Source organism: Ornithorhynchus anatinus, chromosome X2, assembly GCF_004115215.2.
Source record: "Ornithorhynchus anatinus isolate Pmale09 chromosome X2, mOrnAna1.pri.v4, whole genome shotgun sequence".
NCBI lineage: Eukaryota > Metazoa > Chordata > Mammalia > Monotremata > Ornithorhynchidae > Ornithorhynchus > Ornithorhynchus anatinus.
This window is the reverse complement of record NC_041750.1, coordinates 5,236,539-5,257,349: the sequence shown is the minus strand read 5'-3', so window position 1 is coordinate 5,257,349 and position 20,811 is coordinate 5,236,539. Positions and strand designations below refer to the sequence as shown.

The 20,811-nt window shown below is 46.7% G+C and overlaps 1 protein-coding gene across 3 annotated transcripts in view; it reads right to left on the bottom strand.

Annotated features, from left to right (window-relative positions):
• The window catches only part of CNOT6 (CCR4-NOT transcription complex subunit 6), a 48,858-nt gene that overhangs the window by 5,573 nt on the left and 22,474 nt on the right, over positions 1-20,811 (bottom strand). For 2 of the 3 annotated variants that reach the window (XM_029052805.1, XM_029052804.1), the window contains 9 exons: positions 15,882-16,068; positions 10,260-10,345; positions 8,609-8,713; positions 8,458-8,526; positions 7,614-7,771; positions 6,723-6,877; positions 5,598-5,752; positions 4,817-5,047; positions 2,177-2,379 (listed from right to left, as the gene is read on the bottom strand). In XM_029052805.1, the coding sequence (XP_028908638.1) occupies positions 2,177-2,379; positions 4,817-5,047; positions 5,598-5,752; positions 6,723-6,877; positions 7,614-7,771; positions 8,458-8,526; positions 8,609-8,713; positions 10,260-10,345; positions 15,882-16,068 (1,349 nt within the window). The remainder of the gene's footprint in view (positions 1-2,176; positions 2,380-4,816; positions 5,048-5,597; positions 5,753-6,722; positions 6,878-7,613; positions 7,772-8,457; positions 8,527-8,608; positions 8,714-10,259; positions 10,346-15,881; positions 16,069-20,811) is intronic. The other variant, XM_029052806.1, reaches the window with a different exon arrangement.

The window sequence follows — 20,811 nt, the reverse complement described above, 5'->3', positions numbered from 1 at the left end:
CAGGCCCTGTCCCACGTAGGACTCACAGTCACAATCCCTATTTTACAGATGAAGTAGCTGAGGCCCAGACAAATGAAGTGATTGCCCAAGGCCACATAGCAGACAAGTGACAGAGATGGGATTAGAACCCATGATCTTATGACTCCCGGGCCTGAGCTCTATCCATTATATCATATTGCTTTCCAGAGGGGCAGGCCAGCTTTCCAACCATCTTGTGGCCAAGGCGAGCGCTGCCAGCCCTGGTGGAGTGGGGGATGGACGGGCTCCCTCGGACCTCACCTGAAGCTACCGAGTCATTGACCTTCTCCTCGGCTGCCGCATGTGGGAAATAAGGCCCTGGCCTTGCTGAACTGGGAGGCTACTTTGCTCAAGAGGATTCCTGGGAGAAGTGGGGAGTTGGAGCAGGGCTGATGGCTCTCTAGCAAACCAGAATAGCCCCGAGCTTGAATGCTCTGGGGCCTCCAAGGGTGATCTGGGCAACCACCATCACGCGCTTTGACCCTGCCTTCCGAAACCTTCCGTGAGTCATTAGGGAGAGCGATGGACTTTTATTCTCCTGACTCCTTCCATGTGTTAACTCATCATTCACTCCACTATTTCCCTTCTCCCTAATTTTTTTCAGGTCTGTCTCCCCCTGCTTACTGTAAGCTCCTTGGAGGCAGAGATCGGGGCTACCGACTCGGTGGGGTTCTACTTTCGGAAGTGCTTAGTACAGTGCCCTGCACACCGTAGGCACTCAAGAAGTGCAGATGGTTGATATGTTCGCTCAACCTGTTCCACTAGGGCCCGCTGAGATGGTGAGTTTGGGCTTAGGAAATGAGGTCTTGGGACAAAACCTACGAAAAACTGGGCCTCCCCTTGTTCTAGTAGGTCTATCCCAAATGGCAGCCAATTGAAAAGTACTTGCAAGTTCACCCTACTACGGGAGGGGCTTGGTGGAGTTTGTGTTGTTCTTCCTTAAATGATCTATTACTGGTGCTTATTAAGCACCCACTGTGGGCAGAACACACTATATTAAGCATTTGGAGGAGGTAAGCAGACAAATTTCAAACATTTGCACAAGGGATAAAAACATGAGGCAAATGAATAGAAAAAGACACATGCTCATGCTAAGGGTGGCTGAAAGGATGATGTACCTGGGTGGGGAGGACTTCCTCAAAGAAGTGGTTTTCAGGGAGGGTTTTTCTTTACTTTTTTTTTTTAAAATTTTCCAGTATTTGTTAAGCTGTTACTATGTGCCAGGCAATGTGCTAAGCACTGGGGTACATACAAGCTAAATCAGGCTGGACCCAATCAATGTCCCAGGCTTAATCCTCATTTTACAGTTGAGGGAACTGAAATGAAATGACTCGCTCGAGGTCACACAACAGATAAGTGGCAGAGACGGAATTAGGATTTGAAAGTGAGGGAGGACAAACTGGGTGGATTTGAAGGGAAAGTTCACAGAGGGGGAGAGGTGTGGGTGCTGGGTCGGATGGAGACAGGAGACGCAAAGGCAAGGGGCAGGGAGACAGCTAGCTTCGGTGAAGCCAGGAGGGTGAGGGTAGGATAGAGCAGGAGAAGATAGTTCCTGGGTAAGAAGACCAGGTGCTGAAGAACCCTCTTAAATCCACCAGTTGGAAGTGTTTATTTAACCCGGAGGGAAATGGGTAGCCTCGGAAGGTTGTAGTGGAGGGGAGTGATGTCTTCTGAGGTAAACTGCATAGGGGAAAAGGCAGCACTGCTAAGAGGGGTGGGTGATTTGAAGAGAGGGTTGGTGTGGCAAGAAGAGGAGTTGCGTTTGGGACATTTTTGAGTTTTAGGTACTGGTGGGTCTCCCGTGGGGAGGTGGAGGTGACTTGACGGGAAAGGGGCTCCGGGGCCGTGGACGAGAGAAGACAGACCGCTGCCCCTGCCTACCCTGGACCATCTTCCAACAGCTGAGCTATCCACCTTCCTGGCTCAGGAGAGCATCAGCCATTCCAACAGATGGGGGCAGCTCTCCGGGCTATATGGGGCTCCTTCCTCACAAACCTGTGCCAGGATGATGACCAATGCCGGATACATCCAAGCTTGAAAGAAATGCTCACCCGACTCCCAGAATTCCCCAGGAGGGACATTAAAATAAGTGCTAATTAAACGATCGTTACCTGATGATCCCTAGTCTTCTAGTTTGGGATAAGGCCGGCGCACTCACCTTGAAATCAAACGTATAATTGGTGTAAGGCATCAGGCCATTCTCGTAGGCACTCTTCAACTTGAAACCATGGGTGATTCGGCCGTTCGTCGTTCCATTTTTCCCATTGCAGCTGAAGTTGGTGAGACTTTCGTTGTATCGCAGTTCTTTAAAATCTTTGTGGTTTGTTTCCACGCCCCCGGTGCTCAAGTATTCCACCACACCTGGAATCAGATGGTTTACTCATCAGTCATATTTAAAAAAAAAATTCTTTAGGGTATTTGTTAAGCCCTTATTATTTGCAAGGCACTGTACTGAGGTGGAGACAAGCAAATGGGCTTAGCCACCATCCTTTTCTCACCTGGGGCTCAGTCTTAATCCCCATTTTTCAGATAAAGTCACTTAGGGCCAGAAAAGTGAAGTAACTTGCCCAAGGTTACACAGCAGACAAGTGGCAGTGCGGGATTAGAACCCAGGTCCTTCTGACTCCCGGTCCCGGCACTATCTGGTAGGCCACATTGCTTCTCAAGCCCTAAGAGTTTGCCACTGCAATCTGTCTGCTCTCTGAAGCCCTCCCAAGCCCCATCCCCCCTAAAATCTCCACTCTATTTTTTGGCTGGTGTATGACCCCTCTCCAACCCTTGCTCCTCATACTTGGAGCAATTCTTTCTTGCATAGGAAAAAGAAACCTATGATTGGGGTTTTTGTGATTTGAAAAAATGGGCATACAAGTCCTCTCTCCTCCACTAAAGGTGCACTGTGCAGGCATTTCTCCCCACAAAACACAATCACACCTAAGACCTGGTACCACAGCCACGATGCCCTAATTAATAAGAAGGGTACTAGGAAAGTGCTTTCTGTGTGCCAAGCCTTGTACGAACCACCTGCCTACCATCAACTGCAGGACCCCAAAAGCAGGCCTGCGGAAAAGCAATTGAGCCCACTCTGTTTAGGGGCTTCCCTCCATCGAGACAGCCAAGCAAAGACATGGGAAGCACCATGGCCTAGTAGCTAGTGGCTCCAAGTGGCTTGGGAGTCAGAGGACATGGATCTAATCCTGGCTCCACTATTTGTCTGCTGTGTGAACTTGGGCAAGTCACTTCAGTTCTCTGCTTCAGTTATCTTATCTGTAAAATGGGGATTAAGACTGTGAGCCCCACTGGGAACATGAACTGTGTCCGATCTGATTAGCTTGTATCTTCCCCAGCACTTAGAACTGCGCTTGGCACATGGTAAGCACTGAACAAGTACCATCATTACTGGTATTATCTAGACTGGAAGCTCCCTGTGGGCAGGGAACGTGTCCATCCACTTTACTGCACAGCCCTCTCCCAGGCGCTTAGTACAGTTCTCTGCACACAGGAAACACTCAATAAATACCACTGACTGACTGATACATGCCATGGAGTTTGGTAGGTTTCCTTTCTTGGTCAATACAAACCCTCTGTGCAAGATACAAATGTCAATACGGTTTTGTGGGGCCTGTTAAAAATACCATGCTGAAATGTACGCTCTCGTGAGCCATATTTTCTGGCTACTTCCGTATTCTCGGGGAGCTGTCACTGAGTTCCATGTGTTCTCTCACGGATGTGTTAACAGCGAAAGAACGAGCAAACTGGCACATTCGGCGCCGATCAGGAAAGTGCCATTTTGCTTGCAAAGTTCAAGGATGTATTTTCAACATTTCTAATTTGAAGCGTGAGTGTTTTCAAGTGCTTCTAAACACATATGCTGCATGCACTGAAACGTCAAATGAGCCACTGGGAATTCTTCCTGCAAGAGCCCCAACTCAGACACCCAAATTCCACAGTAATTCTACCACCTACTCTTCAACCATGTTATTTTTTTTTAATGGTACTTGTTAAACGTTATAGGCCAAGCACCATACTAAGCGCTGGGAGGGACACACAAGATAGCCAGGTTGGACATGGTCCCAACGTGGATGGGGCTCACGGCCTAAACCTCAAGAGCTCAGAACAGTGCTGGGCACCGGGAAGTGCTCAGTAGCTCCCCCATCTGATTGATCGATGGAGGGGTGGCGGTGGTGGCCTGTCCTGCCCTGGCCTGCCTCAAGCTGCATTCCACGCTTCCCAGGTTTGTAGAGTCCTGGCCAGTGCTCCTGAGAAAGCCTTCCCTGGAGACCCGCTGTTTCCCAGATGTCCCACCCACCTCAGGAGGCACATGGGGACTGGCGACTACATTCCTACTGCCAAATCCCCCCATCTGCCACCTCCTCCCTCAAGACCCTCCTGGTCCCCCCGACCCCAGGGCTGGACCTGGTACCTTCTCTGGCCTGGAACATCCTCCCTCCTCATATTCAACAGATGATTACTCTCTCCCCCCTTCAAAGCCTTACTGAAGGCACATCTCCTCCAAAGGGCCTTCTCCGACTAAGCTCTCATTTCCTCTTCTCCTGCTCCCTTCTGCATCATCCTTGCATTTGATCCCTTTATTCACCTCTCCCTCAGCCCCACAGCCCTATGACGTATCCATAATTAATATTCATGTTGGCCTCCCCCTCTAGACAGCAAGCTCATTGTGGGCAGGGAACGTGACTACCAACTCTGTCACACTGTACTCTCCCAAGTGCTTAGTATGGTGCTCCGCATGCAGTAATCACTCAGTAAATACGGTGGATTGATCGACCCATGCGGTTCTCACCCGAGTCGGGCAGGGAGTTGAGATCCGCGCACAAGACGAGAGGGATGGTCCCCAGCTCCCCGAGACTGCCGGATTTCAGGCCGCGAGAGGCTTTGTCGATAATGTTCTTGACCTCGGAGAGGAACATCATCGTCTGAACCAGCTTCACGTCCGAATACTCGGGGTCCCAGTGCATGTGGGCATTAGCCACAAGGATAAGCTGCTTTTCCGTGCCAAGCTGGGGCTTACCGGCTGTGAGTGGAAGACAGGAGAACACGCTTGCAGTCACTGAACACGGGCGGCTTCTTAACGGTTCTAAATTGTTAACAAAAATGTTTCCTGAACCATTTCCGAAGCGCCAGATTGGAAGACTCTGGAAACAAATCACAACTTCAATCGACAGAAAAGAAGGTGAGCATCCAAAGTGGCCTTAGCCACCCCCGACGCGTGATAAAAGACTCCGGATTCACTTTAGGCTCCATTACTGGGAGATGGAGGGTCACCGTTTCATCTTGGTAGTCCACAGGACTCAACAAAATACAGTTTTGACTTTAGGCCAATTAACTATACTTTGCCTGGAAAATCCTGTACACTGCAAACTTCACTGGTTAGCAAAATTATCTGACCTTCTGGAAGAGAAATCGCAGACTTCCATTCCCACTCTTTTCTTGGGCAGGTGCACTAGAAACATAAAAGGTGAGGAACTCTGTCCTCGTTAAACTTTTTTCAAAATTGCCTAGTGAGAATCCATTTGTATTTTATGGCTCTGTGGGGATTCTTTTAGAAGTTAATGGGCACTTACATGACATTTCAATCAGTTCCTTCCGCAGTTCTAGCAGCACTGCCACGCCGATGTTATCTTTCGTCATGACTCTGTTCAGCATAGCTTCGGACCCTTCTGAATTCGCCATAGCTAGCTGATTGAATTCAACAGTGTGTTTCTGAACCAGAGTGAATCTGAAAAAAAGAAAAGAGAAAATGCACACTTTACAAACACTGGGATGATTCAATAGTATTTACTGAGCGCTTACTATGTGCAGAGCACTGTACTAAGCGCCTGGAATGTACAAATCGGTAACAGATACAGTCCCTGCCCTTTGACGGGCTATTTTCCCTACTTGAGTGGAAGTTCTTAGTGGGCAGGGAATGTGTCCCTGGCTTGTTTTCTACTTCCCAAAGGCTCATCAGCACAGAGGAGGGCCCGGGGAATGCTAAGACTTCCAGCGAGATGAAACGTACTTCTAACCTCAGTCACACTCAGCCACCTGGTTCGGAACCAGGATCACATTATGAGGAGATATTTATTCACGGACGTCCACTTGACAGAGAAATCCAACTCAAACCATCAATCACAACCACCTCAGCACCAATCAGGTTTAACATCAGACTCCCAGAATCATATTCAACTTGCTTTCTTGAAGGTATTAATCCTAACTATTGGGGCCCGATACCTAGCTCAGACTTAAGCGATGTCCATAGATTCCCCTCCCTGCCTCCCGCAGAAAAGATAAAGAGTTAAAACTACATAAAAATCTCTCTCGCTGCCCCCACATGACACCTTTTCAGGGAACAATGTTCCAAAAACCTGTCCCGGTCAATCAAATCGATGGTATTTATTGAGCGCTTACTACATGCAGAGCACAATATTAGGTGCTCGGGAGAGTCACTGTGACCTGGGGAGTGGTTCTCACTTCAATCCTAGATTCAGGGAACCTTTCCCAAGGGAAATGATGCTGGGCTATCACAACTTTTCTCCAAAGAGACATTACTGCCAGTCAAACAGTGGGGAGGGAAACAATCAAGATGGAAACTATCTTTTCTTTATCAATACCCCAGATCCCTCATTTACCCACTCCCAAAGCAGATTCTGGTTAATAGCAACCCAAAGATTGATGCCCAAGGCCCTTGGGAAGAAAGATTTACTTACTTTTCTATTTTGAAGAATATTGCACAACCGTCGACATGCTTCCTTTCCTGTTCTGACATTGTCCGGGCTCTAGATTTTGGACTAAAGAATCCATTATATCCACGTTCCTTCAGCTCTACCAGAAAAAAACTGTAATACTGTTCAGTTTCAACCTCCTGAAAAACGACGGAGAGCACGACGTTATCGCGGGCCCGGGCGGGGCAGATGCTGTCTCAAATTCTTACTCAGCCGCATGTAAGCTCTGAAAAATGAGCCCTTGAGAATGTCAAAACTTAATTCGGGGACACACCTCAAGGGGCCTGTCCACCATTTTCAACCCCAGCTGTCCTCCTCCAAGGTGCCAAGAACCCTGAGCAGATTCTTTGATTCTAAAAGCTTTTCCTCTAGACTATAAACTCATCCTCTAGACTGTAAGCTCGTTGTCGGCAGGGAATGTCACTATTTATTTTTGTATCGTTCTTTCCCAAGCACTTAGTACAGTGCTCTGCACACAGGAAGCACTCAATAAATATGACAATGAATGAATGAAAAATGAGGTGGAAGACACTCTTGCTTTTTATTAAGCATTATGTGCCACGCATTGTACTAAGCTCTGGTGTAAATCCAAGCTAATCAGGTTTGACACAGTCCATGTCCCACATGGGGTTCACGGTCTTAACCCTCATTTTTACACGAGGGAACTGAGGCCAAGTGAAGTGACTTGCCCAAGGTCACCCAGAAGACAGGTGGCAAAGCAGGGATTAGAACCCAGGTCCCTTCTGACTCCCAGGCCACACTGCTGTAATAATGGTGGTATTTCACTGCTGTGTCCGCAAACCCCTACCTCGATGGCTGTGAACACAGAGATATCTCGACGAAAGCGTCTCCCACCTTCTCGACATCGTCCCTTACCTGGAGGCTTATGATGTCAGCATTCCAGCTCAAGATTTCCTGCATGATGGCCTTTTTTCGATAGTCCCAATTCAAGGCCCAGGATGGGCAGTAGCCATAGAGCTGCCTGGTCGCATACTTGTCACAGAGAACGTTGTAGCACATGACTGAAAACAAGGCTGCGGAGAGGGGGAAAAAACTCTTTTCCTGCCCTCCTTGTTTACACCAAAAAACACAAACACACAGTCCTCTAGACTGTAAGCTCATTGTGGGCAGGGAACGTGTCTACCACCTCTTATAATGGACTCTCCCAAGTGCTTAGGACAGTGCTGTGCACACAGTAAGTGCTCAATAAATATGACTGACTGACTGGAAACAAAAGATCAAATGGCACAACAACTCTATCTGATCCTCCGCCAACTGCTTTTAGCTTCAATGGAGAGCATAACAGGGGCTGTGGAGGAAATCCTCATGATCTCACTAAGATAAAATACCCAGGGGACACACCTGGTCTCACCAAGATAAAACACCCTCCATTCCTTGCATCAGCTTGAGGAAGACTTAAACCCCTGCCTCCCTGTAATTAAAGGGATGGGCAGAAAATGGGTAGTCAGAACGGGATAAAAATTGAATAAATACGCCCAGGAAGAAGCCCAGGCATGGAAGGCAGAGGGTGACCACTTCGCCCTTTAAGAGGCTGATTAGGATAAGCTTCCTGATTATTATCAGACTGCCTTTTGCCAAAAGCAAATAATTTCCTGAGAAGTTTGCTTTAACTAAAGGATATCAGAGGCAACCGTTTGCCTTCACTTTAATTAGCAGGGACTGTGTTTTAACATAGTGGAAAAAAAAATTTGCTACCAACCAGTTGGCCTCGTTCTGTCTGGCTCTTGTAACATAATCCAAGATCGTGGAGGTGGCTGTTCTGTCGAAACTATTGGAACATTTAACACAAAGTGAAACCGCCATCTCTATTTAGCCTCCCAGTTACATTGTCCAGACAAATGAACACTTACTTCTTTTTGCAGTACCTGCCAAATTATCAAGCAAATAATTCAGTAGCCTTCTTGTTCCATCTGGTTCCTGATGAAGGTTCAATATATCTTGCGAAAGTGGATTTCCTGCAAATGCAGCCAAAGGAATTCTTGTGAGACTCCCAAGATCTGGCTGAGCATTTTAGTATTTCTGGGGATTCAGGATTAGACTGTGGGTCTCATGCAGGACAGGGGTTGTGTTTGACCTGATGATCTTGGATCTACTCCAGCACTTACAACACTGCCTGGCACAAAGGAAGCACTTAAATACCACAGTTGTCCATTTTGGTTATTTCTAGGGCTTAAGAGCCATTTTGCACATTTCTGAAAGAAACTTCAAAGTTTTAGGCATTGTGACATTTGTTTAGCGCTTACTATGCGCCAAGCACTGTACTAAGCACTGCAGTATATACAAAATCACATGAGACATAAGTAGTAGGGAGAATGGGTATTGAGTTCCCATTGTGCAGATCAGGGAACTGAGGCACAGAAGAAGGGAAGTGACTTGTCGAAGGTCACACAGAAGGCCAGAAGTAAAGCCGGGATTGGAACCCAGGTCCTCGGACTGCCAGGCTGGGCTCTTTCCACTCGGTCATGCAGCTTCTCAATTGACATGAAGAGGGCTCATTCGAGTTTATTTTCCAAGTAATTTCACTGTTGCAACTGGACTGGAAGAAGTGTGCTGCCTTACTTGAAAACTGGTGAAACAGGCTTTCTTCAGAACATAACTACTTTCCTGTTCTTTAAACTCTTGGGGGTGGATAAAAGTGAATCCAGCTGGGCAGAGTCCCTGTCCCACATGGGACTCATGGTCTTAACCCCCCATTTTAAAGGTGAGGTAACTGAGGTCCGGAGAAGTGAAGTGACTTGCTCAAGGTTACACACACAGCAGACAAGTTGCAGAGCCAGGTTTAGAACTCCAGACCTTCTAACTCCCAGGTTCGGACTCTATCCACTAGGCCACGTTGCTTCCTACCACTGTTACAGGTCTAAACATGGAATGAAGAGACTTTTAAGAGCATTGTTGATTTAGTTATAATTCAAGTACTGCACAGGGGCGCGAATCCTGAAATCCTTCATCAAATCCAAAAGTCTTCTACCTTTGTGCTGCACATGGTGTGAGAGGTGACTGCTATTTTTAACATTCTCCCCTAAAGACGAAACGTTGGGTCTAGGACATTTAGACCCATGTAGACAAAAAATGGAGCCAGAAAAGCCATCACTCAGAAGCACTGAAAACTGGACATAAGGAAATTAGAGATGAGAACCCTGAGGGAGAGAAAGGGGTTGGGGAAAACTCAGCAGAGAAGAATGAGGAGAGATAAGAACAGGAACCAGAGCTGAAAGAAAATCAGTCTGTGAAGAGAGATATGGTTAACAACTCGGTGAGGAGGACAAAAAAGAGTTAGAAAAGGCCTAATTGATTGACACCCCCCTACCCCTTAAGAAGGGGCCTCAAACCTCTGCTGGCCAAATTTTTCAAACCCATAGAAGTCCCCACTTTTAGTTTAACAGCTTTCTCCTCAAACCCCTCTTTCTTCACACCCCAGCTTTTTACTACTTCTATTGCAAAGATCAAATGCTCAAATGAAGGCAGAAAATGAGGGGCAAAGCAATAAAAAAAAAATCATACCTTTTAGACCTAAGGTCTGCAACTGAAACAGTTTCCCCAGCTCAAAAGGTAGAACTCGTAACAGGTTGTTATTTAAATGGAGTTCCCTGTGGGTCAAACAGAAGCACCATTAATAACAATGATATTAGTAATTGTAATAATCATAATAGCATTTGTTAAGTGCTCACTACATGTCAAGTACTGTTCTAAGGACTGGGGTAAATAATAATAATAGTTGTGGCATTTGTTAAACGCTTACTATGTGCCAAGCATTGTACTAAGCACTGGGGAAGATACAAAGTAATCATCTTGGACAGTGTGGGGCTCACAGTCTTAATCCCCATTTTACACATGAGGTAACTGAGGCCCAGAGAAGAGAAGTGAATTGCCCAACTTTGCACAGCAAACAAATGGTGGAGCCGATATTTGAACCCAGATCCTTTTGTCCACTAGGCCACGCTGCTTCTCAAGCTCATAGTTGACCTTAGAGGCGGGGAAAGAGAATAGATGTCAACAGGAGACCCAACTAGCTGAAGTATGGTGGGGTCAAGTGATGTACAGTGACAAACTGGGACAAAGGAGGGGCTTTCTAAACCCCCATGAACCGGACCTCGTGGACCCCCGGAACCAGCTGCAGCAACAGACCAACCTGTTTGGCAAATGACATTTGAGACAGAAATGACTTCTCCAGAGCAAAGGGCTGGGAGTGGTCAGCATGATGCCAAAAAACAAAACTAAAAACAGCATCTGGAACTGCATAGAGAAAATGCTGGACAGCTGAGCAAAGGACAACTGGTAATGTCAATCAATCAAGGGTATTTACTGAACGTTTACTGTGGGCAGAGCAATGTACTAAGCACTTAGGAGAGCACAATTCACTTCAAAGGGTATACACTCCACTCTGTGCAGAGAGCTGTACTAAGTGCCTGGGAGAGTCCAAAAGAGTTAGTTGGCACACTCCCTGACCTTAAAGAGCTTCTTTCTGTCCATTCATTCAATCATATTTATTGAATGCTTACTGTGTGCACAACACTGTACTAAGTGCTTGGAAAGTACAATACAGCAATAGAGAGAAACAATCCCTGCCCACACCAGGCTCACAGTCTATTGGTCTTATTTTATACTTTGTCCCAGGTTACCAAAAAAAAACAAAGCACCTCACTCATTAGCATTGTCTTTGAACCTGAAAGACAAAAACTACATATCAAAGAATTACCCTTCTTTCCGTCCTGACTTTTCACTCAGGAACAGCTGATTTATGGATCTCAGCTCAAGACTGGCAGACCTTCCCTTGCCAATGTGGAATAAGGATGAATAAAGTTCGCGCAGCATGAATTACAGGACTGAAAATTAAACCCAGGTCCACACAATCTCCGGAAAGCACCAAGAGAGAGGATCCCTCTCCCTATAAGCTTCTTGTGGCAAGGGAACGTGTCTTCCAACTCTGGCATATTGGACTCTCCCAAGCACCTAGTACAGTGCTCTGCACACAGTAAGCACTAAATACGATTATATTGTCCTCTCCCAAGCATCTAGTACAGTGCTCTGCAAATAGTAGGCACTCAAATACAATTGACTGACTGGCATTTTGTCCTCTCCCAAACACTTTGTGCAGAGCACTGTACTAGGTAAGTACCATCGACTGATCTGCATTAGATGTGGAGAAGAAAACCAGCTGTCAATTGGCACAACTTTCAACCAGGCCCCCTGGGTACGTACTGGCAAAGGCCTAGACCCTGAGGGCTCAACTGCTGGCAAAGGAGGGAGCAGAAATCTGGCCCAGAGCCGGGGGAATCTGTTGGTCAGGGCACGGGGACTCTGTCAGCAACTCCGACCTGACATTTGGGTGGTGAGAAGTCAGGATGCATATTGGTGGTGGTTTGCCCTATCACACCTGGGATCTAAATGGTGCCCCAGGCCTTCAGAGCAGAGTGACCTACTGCAGCTGCAGAGGTGGGAGTGTTGGGGAGGAGGGGAGTGGAAACATGGCAGTGGATCAACCGAGACACTGGCCATGGTCATAGGCCATGCCAGCCTACCAGGGTGGGGGCTGGGCCAAAGAGGCTGTGGCATTAACAGCTCTTAAGACGTCATCTGCGTTTCCTGAGGATGTCCGGGTCACCCACCATCCAAACCCTAGCCAAATAGGATTACTTCCAAGGAGACCCGATTATCCTAAATCAAAAAGAGTTTGATGGGACAGCGGGCTCTCGTTTTCCAAGTGTTAATGAGTGCTTTGTTCCTGAACTGCTTGTGTAATCCTGGAAGCTGCTATTTTCATTTTTAAGGCACCTACGCCTCTGCAATAATGTGGTCTTGTAATACCAGGACTGAAGCTGGAGAATGTGAGGGGAGTCGGCTGGGAGAAGAGGTTCCAACAGTGGCTCCATTAACCTGGTGGGGGGCAGAGTAAAGCAGGAAGCAGTGTGGCCTGATGGAAGGATCATGGGCCTGGGAGCCAGAGGACTTGGGTTCTTCTCCTGGCCCTGCCACTAGTCTGCTGTGGGATTTTGGGTGAATCACTTCACTGCTGCTCTTGGCTTCAGTTTCCTCACCTATAAAATAAGGGTTCCCAAAAGCTGTCCTCCCTCCAGGGATGGTGAATGTGTCCGACCTGATCATCTTGGAGGCCTACTGGACAGCTTAGCACAGGCTTGGAACACAGTGAGTACTTAACACCTCGATTATTGCAGACGTCCGACCCACGCTCGGATCCCCAGGAGAAGCTGCCATTCCAGGCGGGGCCCCTCCAGCCTAGGATCCAGCGGATGGGACGGCAATGCCTGGGGTCTCTCTGCCCACCCATCTCAGGGGAGGACAGGCCACCACCGCCGCCTCCCGCGGCCCCCTCCCCACCCAGCCGTACCCCACATTCCCCTCTAGAATCCAGCTCCAGAACCTTCCCATTCCCCAGCTGCCTCATGGGGTCAGATGTCTGGCACTCTGGTGTGGAGAGCCAAGTGTTCTCCTGTTCTGCCTGCAGGGCTTCTGGGCTAGGGAAGAGAGGGCTTCTGGGCGAAGGAGGAAGGCTTGCGCACACACGCACACATACACCCCCCCACACTCACCCTCCCCCCAATTTGGCTTTTTAGGAGCTCTGGAAAAAAGGAGTTTGTTTTTCTCCAACAAATACAAGCCCTCTCAAATTCTAAACCTCTTCTAACCATCGATTGATGGATTGGTGGCTTAACTCAAAATGAAGCCAATCAAGCAATTCTCCAGGCAATTGAAAGTTCCATCACATTTAAACGAGAGAAATCCCAAAAGGTTGAAAAAGAAGAGCTGTTTTCAAAGGGGAATAAAAAAAAATTCCATCCATGCAAGTCACTTCCCTGGTCCTCCTATCGGCGGGGGTGGAAAACCCCTCTGAAAGAAGATGACATTTTGAGATTTCCAACTACGTCCAAATACCAATTACAAAAAGATGGGAACTACTGAAAATCACAGAACATCCAAGGATGGAGCCCATGAAACCAGTCAGAACACTCCCCTGATCCAAAGGGCCCAACCCACCGGCCACTTGAATGTGGCAAACTTTGCAATGATATGGGAACATTTCACTGACGCACTGACACTTCCCTTCTTGGCCAATGCTTAGACATTTTTATTTTTTTTTTAACTTCCCTAGTAAGCTCCGGGCAGGCAAATAAAGTAGGATAAGGCAAGCCAGAACCTACAAAGCTAAATAAGCCTTTCATTTGGAAGCAGACTTTAATTTTGCAGAAAAAAAGGACAATTTTAGAAAGAGCGCTTGTGTGCTTTACTCTTAAGCCTCTGGCCTACTATTAACTCCTTACTTTTATGTGTGAAATGATGAAAATTTCATCAAAATAATCCTGTCCTTGCCTGCAAATTCAACTCAGTCCACGGAGGTGCTTTCAAGCGCGTACTCACATCCCAATGATTGTAATAATGAAAATATCTTAGAATGAAAAATTTATCTACATGATGTAAGAAAATCTTATATTCTAGAAAAATAAAGGCTAAACCTAGAGATTTATTGGTTTGCTTTTTTGACAAGCAAAAAGATCTTCAGAATCCACCCCATCCATTTCAATCCAAACCCCTGCCATGTTGATCCAGGCACTTCTCATATCCCAACAGTAGCTGCAACAGCCCCCTAGTTGACCTTCCCATCCCTAACCTCTCCTCTCTCCAGTCCACACCTAGCTCTACTGCATGGGCCTTTTTTTTTTTTTAATGGTGTTTGTTAAATGCTTACTATGTACCAGGCAAAGTACTAAGCGCTTGGCTAATCAGGTTGGATGCAGTTCCTGTCCCACAAGGGGATCACTGTCTTTATCCCCATTTACAGATGAGAGAACTGAGGTCCAGAAAAGTGAAGTGACATGCCCAAAGTCACACATGAGACAAGTGGCAGAACCAGGATTAGAACCCAGGTCCTTCTGACTCCCAGGCCAATGCTTTTTCTCAAAATCCTCCACTGGCTACCCATTTCTCTCTGCATCAAGCAGCAGGACCTAAACACTGACTCCAAGGCATTCAGTCAAATATATTTATTGAACGCTTACTGCATGCAGAGCACTATACTAAGTGCTTGAGAAAGTATGATAATGGTAATGGATACATTCCCCGTTTACAAAGAGCCTACAGTTTAGAGGGAGAAACGGACATAAATATAAATGAATAAATTACAGATATGTACATTAAGTGCTATGGGGCTGGGAGGAGGAATGAATAAAGGGGGCAAATTACAATTACAGTGACAAATTACAGGGAGCTGAAGAAAAGGAAAGGAGGGCTCCGTCAGGGAAGTCCTCTTGGAGGAGATGTGGCTTCAGTAAGGCTTCGAAAAGGGGGGAGAATGATTGTCTGTCGGACATGAGAAGGGAGCACATTCCAGGCCAGGGGCAGGATGTGGGCGAGAGGTCAGCAGCAAGACAGATGAAATCAGCTCCCTCCCCTCTACTTATTCCTGCTCCTCTCCCCCCAGCCCCTAGCCTCCACACTTCATACCTTTCCAAGACAACCTTATTCCCGTGCCTCCTTCTTATCTCTTTCACCACTGCCCTCTCGCTCACCCCTTTCCCTTCTGCCTGGAACTCCCTCCCACATCATATCCACCAGGCAAGGCCCTTCTGAATTCACATTTTCTCCATCGAGGCCCAACCTGATTCAGCTCACCTTCCCATCCCGCTCCCATCTCTAGACTGTAAGCTTGATGTGGGCAGGGAATGTGTCTGTTACACTGTTAAATACTATCCTCTCCCCAGTGCTTAGTACAGTGCTCTGCACACGCTAAGTGTTCAATAAATAAAACTGACTTTTCCCCTCCTTCTGACACTTAGGCACTTTCTCATCATCCAAGCACAGGGGAACTTCCGTATATCTCTTTAGTCTCGGCAGCTTTTGCCTACCCCTCGCTCATTTTACAAAGGCCACTCCTGCTAGACTGTAAGCTCCTTGAAGGCAGGGGTCGGGTCTACTCATTCTACCATACTCTCCCAAGAGCCTACTATAGAATTCTGCACCCATTAAGTCTTTTATAAACACGACCGATCGATCTACCGGGCACCTACCTACCCGTAAATAACATTCATTCATTCTTTAAATGTCTTCCAAGAAGTCGCAGCCAGTTGATGTCAAATGATTGGTTTTTCTCGTCCAGTTTGCGATGCTTACCTGAGTGACACCATGCTTCCGAGCTCAGCTGGTAAACTGCGGATTTTATTAGAGGACAGGTCCAGATACACCAGGTTGTGAAGCTTGGCAATGTCTGAAGGGATTCGGGACAGGGAATTGTCGCTGAGATGCAAAGCTGTCAGGTGGGTCAGTGACCACAGGGATGCACTTAAGCTTCTGACTTTTCCTGCCAAGAGAAAAGAAAAATTGAAACTCGGGCCTCAGTTATGAGAGGAAACAAGTTTGGGATCTCATTGCAAACGACTGTAAAAACTCTGGTTGAGTGGGGCAAAGACCACATGGAAAAATATGCTGCTTGTTTCAGACAGCTTCCTAGCTACAGTTAAATCCCTGCAAACTCTCTTGGGCTCATTAAGAAGTTCACGCCAAAGCTTTAGTGTTTGGTTGGCTCTTGTCCTGATTTCTAAGAAGGGCACCGTAGGAAGTAAATGTATAATTCAACTGACCTGAGATGAGTCAATATTTCAAGGGAAAATTATGAATAATTTAGGTTTTTAATAAACCCTATTGTATTTGGATTTAAATTTCACCTTTGCTTTATGCCAGGAGGACTGATAATGGGAGAAAGGATCCGTTTCCTACAAGGGGCCCACTTTAGGGAAAAAAGAACATGATACTTTCTGATGACAGGATACTTTATGGTTCTTAATTTGGTGGGTTGATTTCGGTTCAAGTCAAGGGTAATTTCTGGCAATTGTCTAAATATCCGCCACAGACCCAAAAGACGGAGCCATCTGCAAACTGCAAACCTGCCTGCTCCAAAGGTTTGCAGGCCTGATTCTGAGCACAGCCAAGAGCATGTGTCATGAGTGACCATCTGACACATTATACGAGAACCTGTACTGAATTCAGACAAATCTAATCATTAGCAGTGGGATGCACTCTTTCCCAAATGGCATTCAATCAAGCCCTCTATACCACCCTTCTCTTCCTTGGCCAATCTTGAGAAGATAAACATGGAATACTTCCAAAGCTGAGCACATAGCGTACACACAAAAACATACAAAATTCAAGGTGTACTGGTGCGGTGTTCCTCGGTTATTTGTGGACAGTTTCACACCCCTGTCCATTCCAGCCACCATTCTGAAATACGCTCTGGTTCCTTTCCCTCTCCCCAAAGGAGTGGGAAAGAGGTGCTTGGGGTAGAAGAGTTTTAGAACCCACATTGGAGAATTAAGACAACACAAAGACAGAGCAAAAATGACCCCATATTTAAGCCAACCAAAACAGCATATTTGTCCTTGAAGCACCTAAGGATTCTGGGAAATTCCACCACTGGGCCAAGTACCCCCAGATGAAAATTATGACAGATTTATCAGCCCAACTGGAGGGATCCCAATATCCTTGTCGTTTCGGGTGTTGGGAGGAAACTGGAAGGGAAATTGCAGGAGCCCGTTGTGGTTGGGGCCAGACCAGGTTTGAGGGAAGCTACCTGTTCAGCCTCATAAAGGATCCGGGGATAACCTGCATTTATACTTTCATGGTTCCAATTTCCTATAATGATTAATATATCAAATTCCCACCCAAAAATATTCTGGAGGAAAAATAAAGAAAGGATTTCCTGTAATTCACCTTTGCTTTCCTGACTTGGAATTTTTCCCACTATTGGTTGATGAGTATGGCTACCCTTACAATTCTACAACTTCCAGATCAGTTTGGCAGGAAGCACAAGAGAGAAGAGAATAAGGAATTCAAATTAAATTTTAGTACTTACTACATGCTAAGTGCTGGGGAAGACAACCAGATCAGCCCTGGTCCCTGTCCCACAAGGGGCTTACACAATATGAGAGGGAAAAGCTGACAAGAGGAAACCAAGGTACAGACAGGTAAAGTGATTTGCCCAAGGTCACACAGCAGGAAAGAAGTCAAGGGAGGGTTAGAACCTAGGTCTCCTGACTCCCAGGCCCTTGCTCTTTCCGTTCGGCTGCACAGAGAAGGATGAGGGATGAGTGCCAGTGGGTAAAGAGGACAGCTAGTAGTCACGAGCCAAAAGAGCCCAATCACCCAAGCATGAAGCAAACCTGGCCAGATCTCAATGCCCCTCTGGAATCCTGACGGGGACCTAACCGTCACTCCCACATCTTGTGCTCTTCCTGGAGTGCAGAGACAGAAACAGGCAGAGGTGGGAGAGAGGGTGGGAGAAAAAGGGAGGGAGAGGGAGGAAGGGAAAGAGGGAAAGAGAGGAGATAGGGAGGGAGAGGGAGATGGGGAGGAAGTGGGGGGAGAGGGGGAGAGGGAGGGAGGAGAGAGGAAGGGGAGAGAAACGGGGAGACTGTCCTTCCACTTTGAGAGCAGCACAAAAGCTCAACCCAGAGATGGCCAAGGAGGTCAGATGAAATCCGGAAATCCTGGCTACTCTGTGGTCAGGCAGAGGCAGGCCGGCCTGCCTGACCTTCCCCACCCATCCCTCGCTATGGAACATTTTCCGCAATGCATACTTTCCTGCTACTTGCAATACCTTCCCTGCAAGCCACAGAAAAGAGAAAGCCGGTGGGAAAGGGAGGTGTAACAGAATATTTTCCATTATTGTATCACTCACTTCTGTCACCAATGCCTCCTCTCCAACGTCTAAAAGATAGTTATCAACCACATGGCAGCTCTCCAGACTAATTCTTTTCTCATGCATTAAGGACTAAGAAAGAGAAGCAAGGACTGATTCACCTCTTCCACCTAGAAATAAAGCTCCATGGAAAGGATTAAAGGAAACTACCAAAAGCACAAAATGACAATCTTCATTTACATGCCATTTTCCAACATTTAAAGCCTCTCCAACTTCGAATTTGAGTATTAGCCCAATTTTCACAGTTCCCCCCAACCCCAATATTCTCAGTTTCTAATTATATCTTCTCAATTCACACACTGGGTAAGTATATAAGGGTACACGAAAAAAGTATTTTAATACCCTAATCCGCCCTGCACTTCAGTTTGATGGGGAGAGTTTGAAATTATCTTTAAAAGTTTCTTGTCAGGCTTTATTCTTTAGAGCCCATTTCAACTAGACATCGGTGATGTGGACATTTTGTCAAGTCCAACAAATACTTTGATGTCTCAGCTGGGTCTGTTTTCTTTGAAGAAACTTTTTCAAGGATCATTTTTTCCCTATTCAGCCCCTGGGTTCCATCACAGGCTATTTCAAAGTATTTGTTTCTTGTAAATACCTGAGGCTTTCTGAAACCACTATTTCTCCCAACCACCTTAAAGAAAGATACTCCAAAGGACAATTACCTAAGGCCCCCATCACCACAAATCTGGAGAAGACCAGGCTTATATCTTGGGGCAAATTCGGGCACTGCCTCAGCCCCTCACTAGACTATGCGCCCATAGATGGCAGGGATCTTGTCTATGACATTAGACACTCCCATGTGCTAATAATAATAATAATATAATAATAACAACAGTGATGGTATTTGCTAAGCACTTACTATGTACTAAGCACTGGGGCAGATACAAGCAAATTGGGTTAGACACAGTCCCTGTCCCTTTTGGGGCTCAGTCTCAATTCCCATTTTATAGATGACAGAACTAAAGCATGGAGAAGTGAAGTGACTTGCCCAAGGTCGCATAGCAGACAAGTGGCAGAGCAGGGATTAGAACCCAGGTCCTTCTGACTCCCAGGCCTGTATGCTACCCCCTAAGCCATACCACTTAGAATAGCGCTTTGCACCCATTAGACAGGAAAGCTCCTTGAGGGCAGGGATTGTATCTGCCAATTCTATTGTATTGGACTCTCCCAAGTGCTCAGTACAGTGCTCTGCATTCAGTAGGCTGTAAGCTCCTTCAGGACAAGGATAAGGCCTACCAAATGTACTGTACTGGACTCTCCCAAGCACTTACTACAGTGCCCTGCATACCATAAGCTCTGAATTAAAATAAATAAAATAATAAATTGTGGTATTTGTAAAGCGCTTACTATGTGCTAAGCACTGTTCTAAGCACTGGGGGATACAAGGTGATCAGGTTGTCCCCTGTGGGGCTCAAAGGTTTTTAATCCCCATTTGACAGATGAGGTAACTGAGGCCCAGAGAAGTTAGGTGACTTGCCCAAGGTCACACAGCTGACTAGCGGTGGAGCCAGGATTAGAACCCATGACCTCTGACTCCTAAGCACGCGCTCTTTCCACTGAGCTACGCTGCTTCTAGAATAAGTGAATGACTGTCAAAGGTAGTCCGCCTTGGGGCACCCCATTGACTCAAGGAACGTGGGAGGATGTGCCAGCTTGGCAGGGGAGGAAGAAGTGAGCTGGGAAAGGAGGATGTAGTTGGAGTTAACTTGCACTCCATTCCCCCACTCTCCTTCCCCTACCACCTCCCCAGAGCTAGCAATAGAAAACTCTAGTGCACCTCTACCACATGGGTGCCAAATCCATGATGATGATCAGTCACAGATTTCTGCGGCCGAAATGACAGACAGGGTGGAAGGTACATTCAAGGGGAGCGTAAAAAGCCTTCCGTTTCCCTTGCTTTCAAAGTGCTAGAAGTTCTCTAGACTGTAAGCTATTTGTGGAAAGGGAACATGACTATCAACTCGGTCGCACCGTACTCTCCCAAGCGCTTAGTATGGTGCTGTGCATACTGCAGTTACCTCATATGTAAAATGGGGATTAAGACTGTGAGCCCCACGCGGGACAACCTGATTACCTTGTATCTACCCTAGCGCTTAAAACAGTGCTTGGCACATAGTGAGCACTTAAATACCATAATAATAATTATTATTATTATTAATAGGACTTTCAAAAGGGGGGGAGTAATTTAACATCTGCAAGAAAAGCCTCTGTCCCAGTTCTTTGCTCTCCAGGCCCTTCTCTTTATTTCATCTGAAATCGAACAAACTTTACGCACAGGGTGGCTAAATGGAACAAGATCAAGCAGAGCCTGAGGGCCTGCCAAGGATGAGAGCTTATATGCTTTTG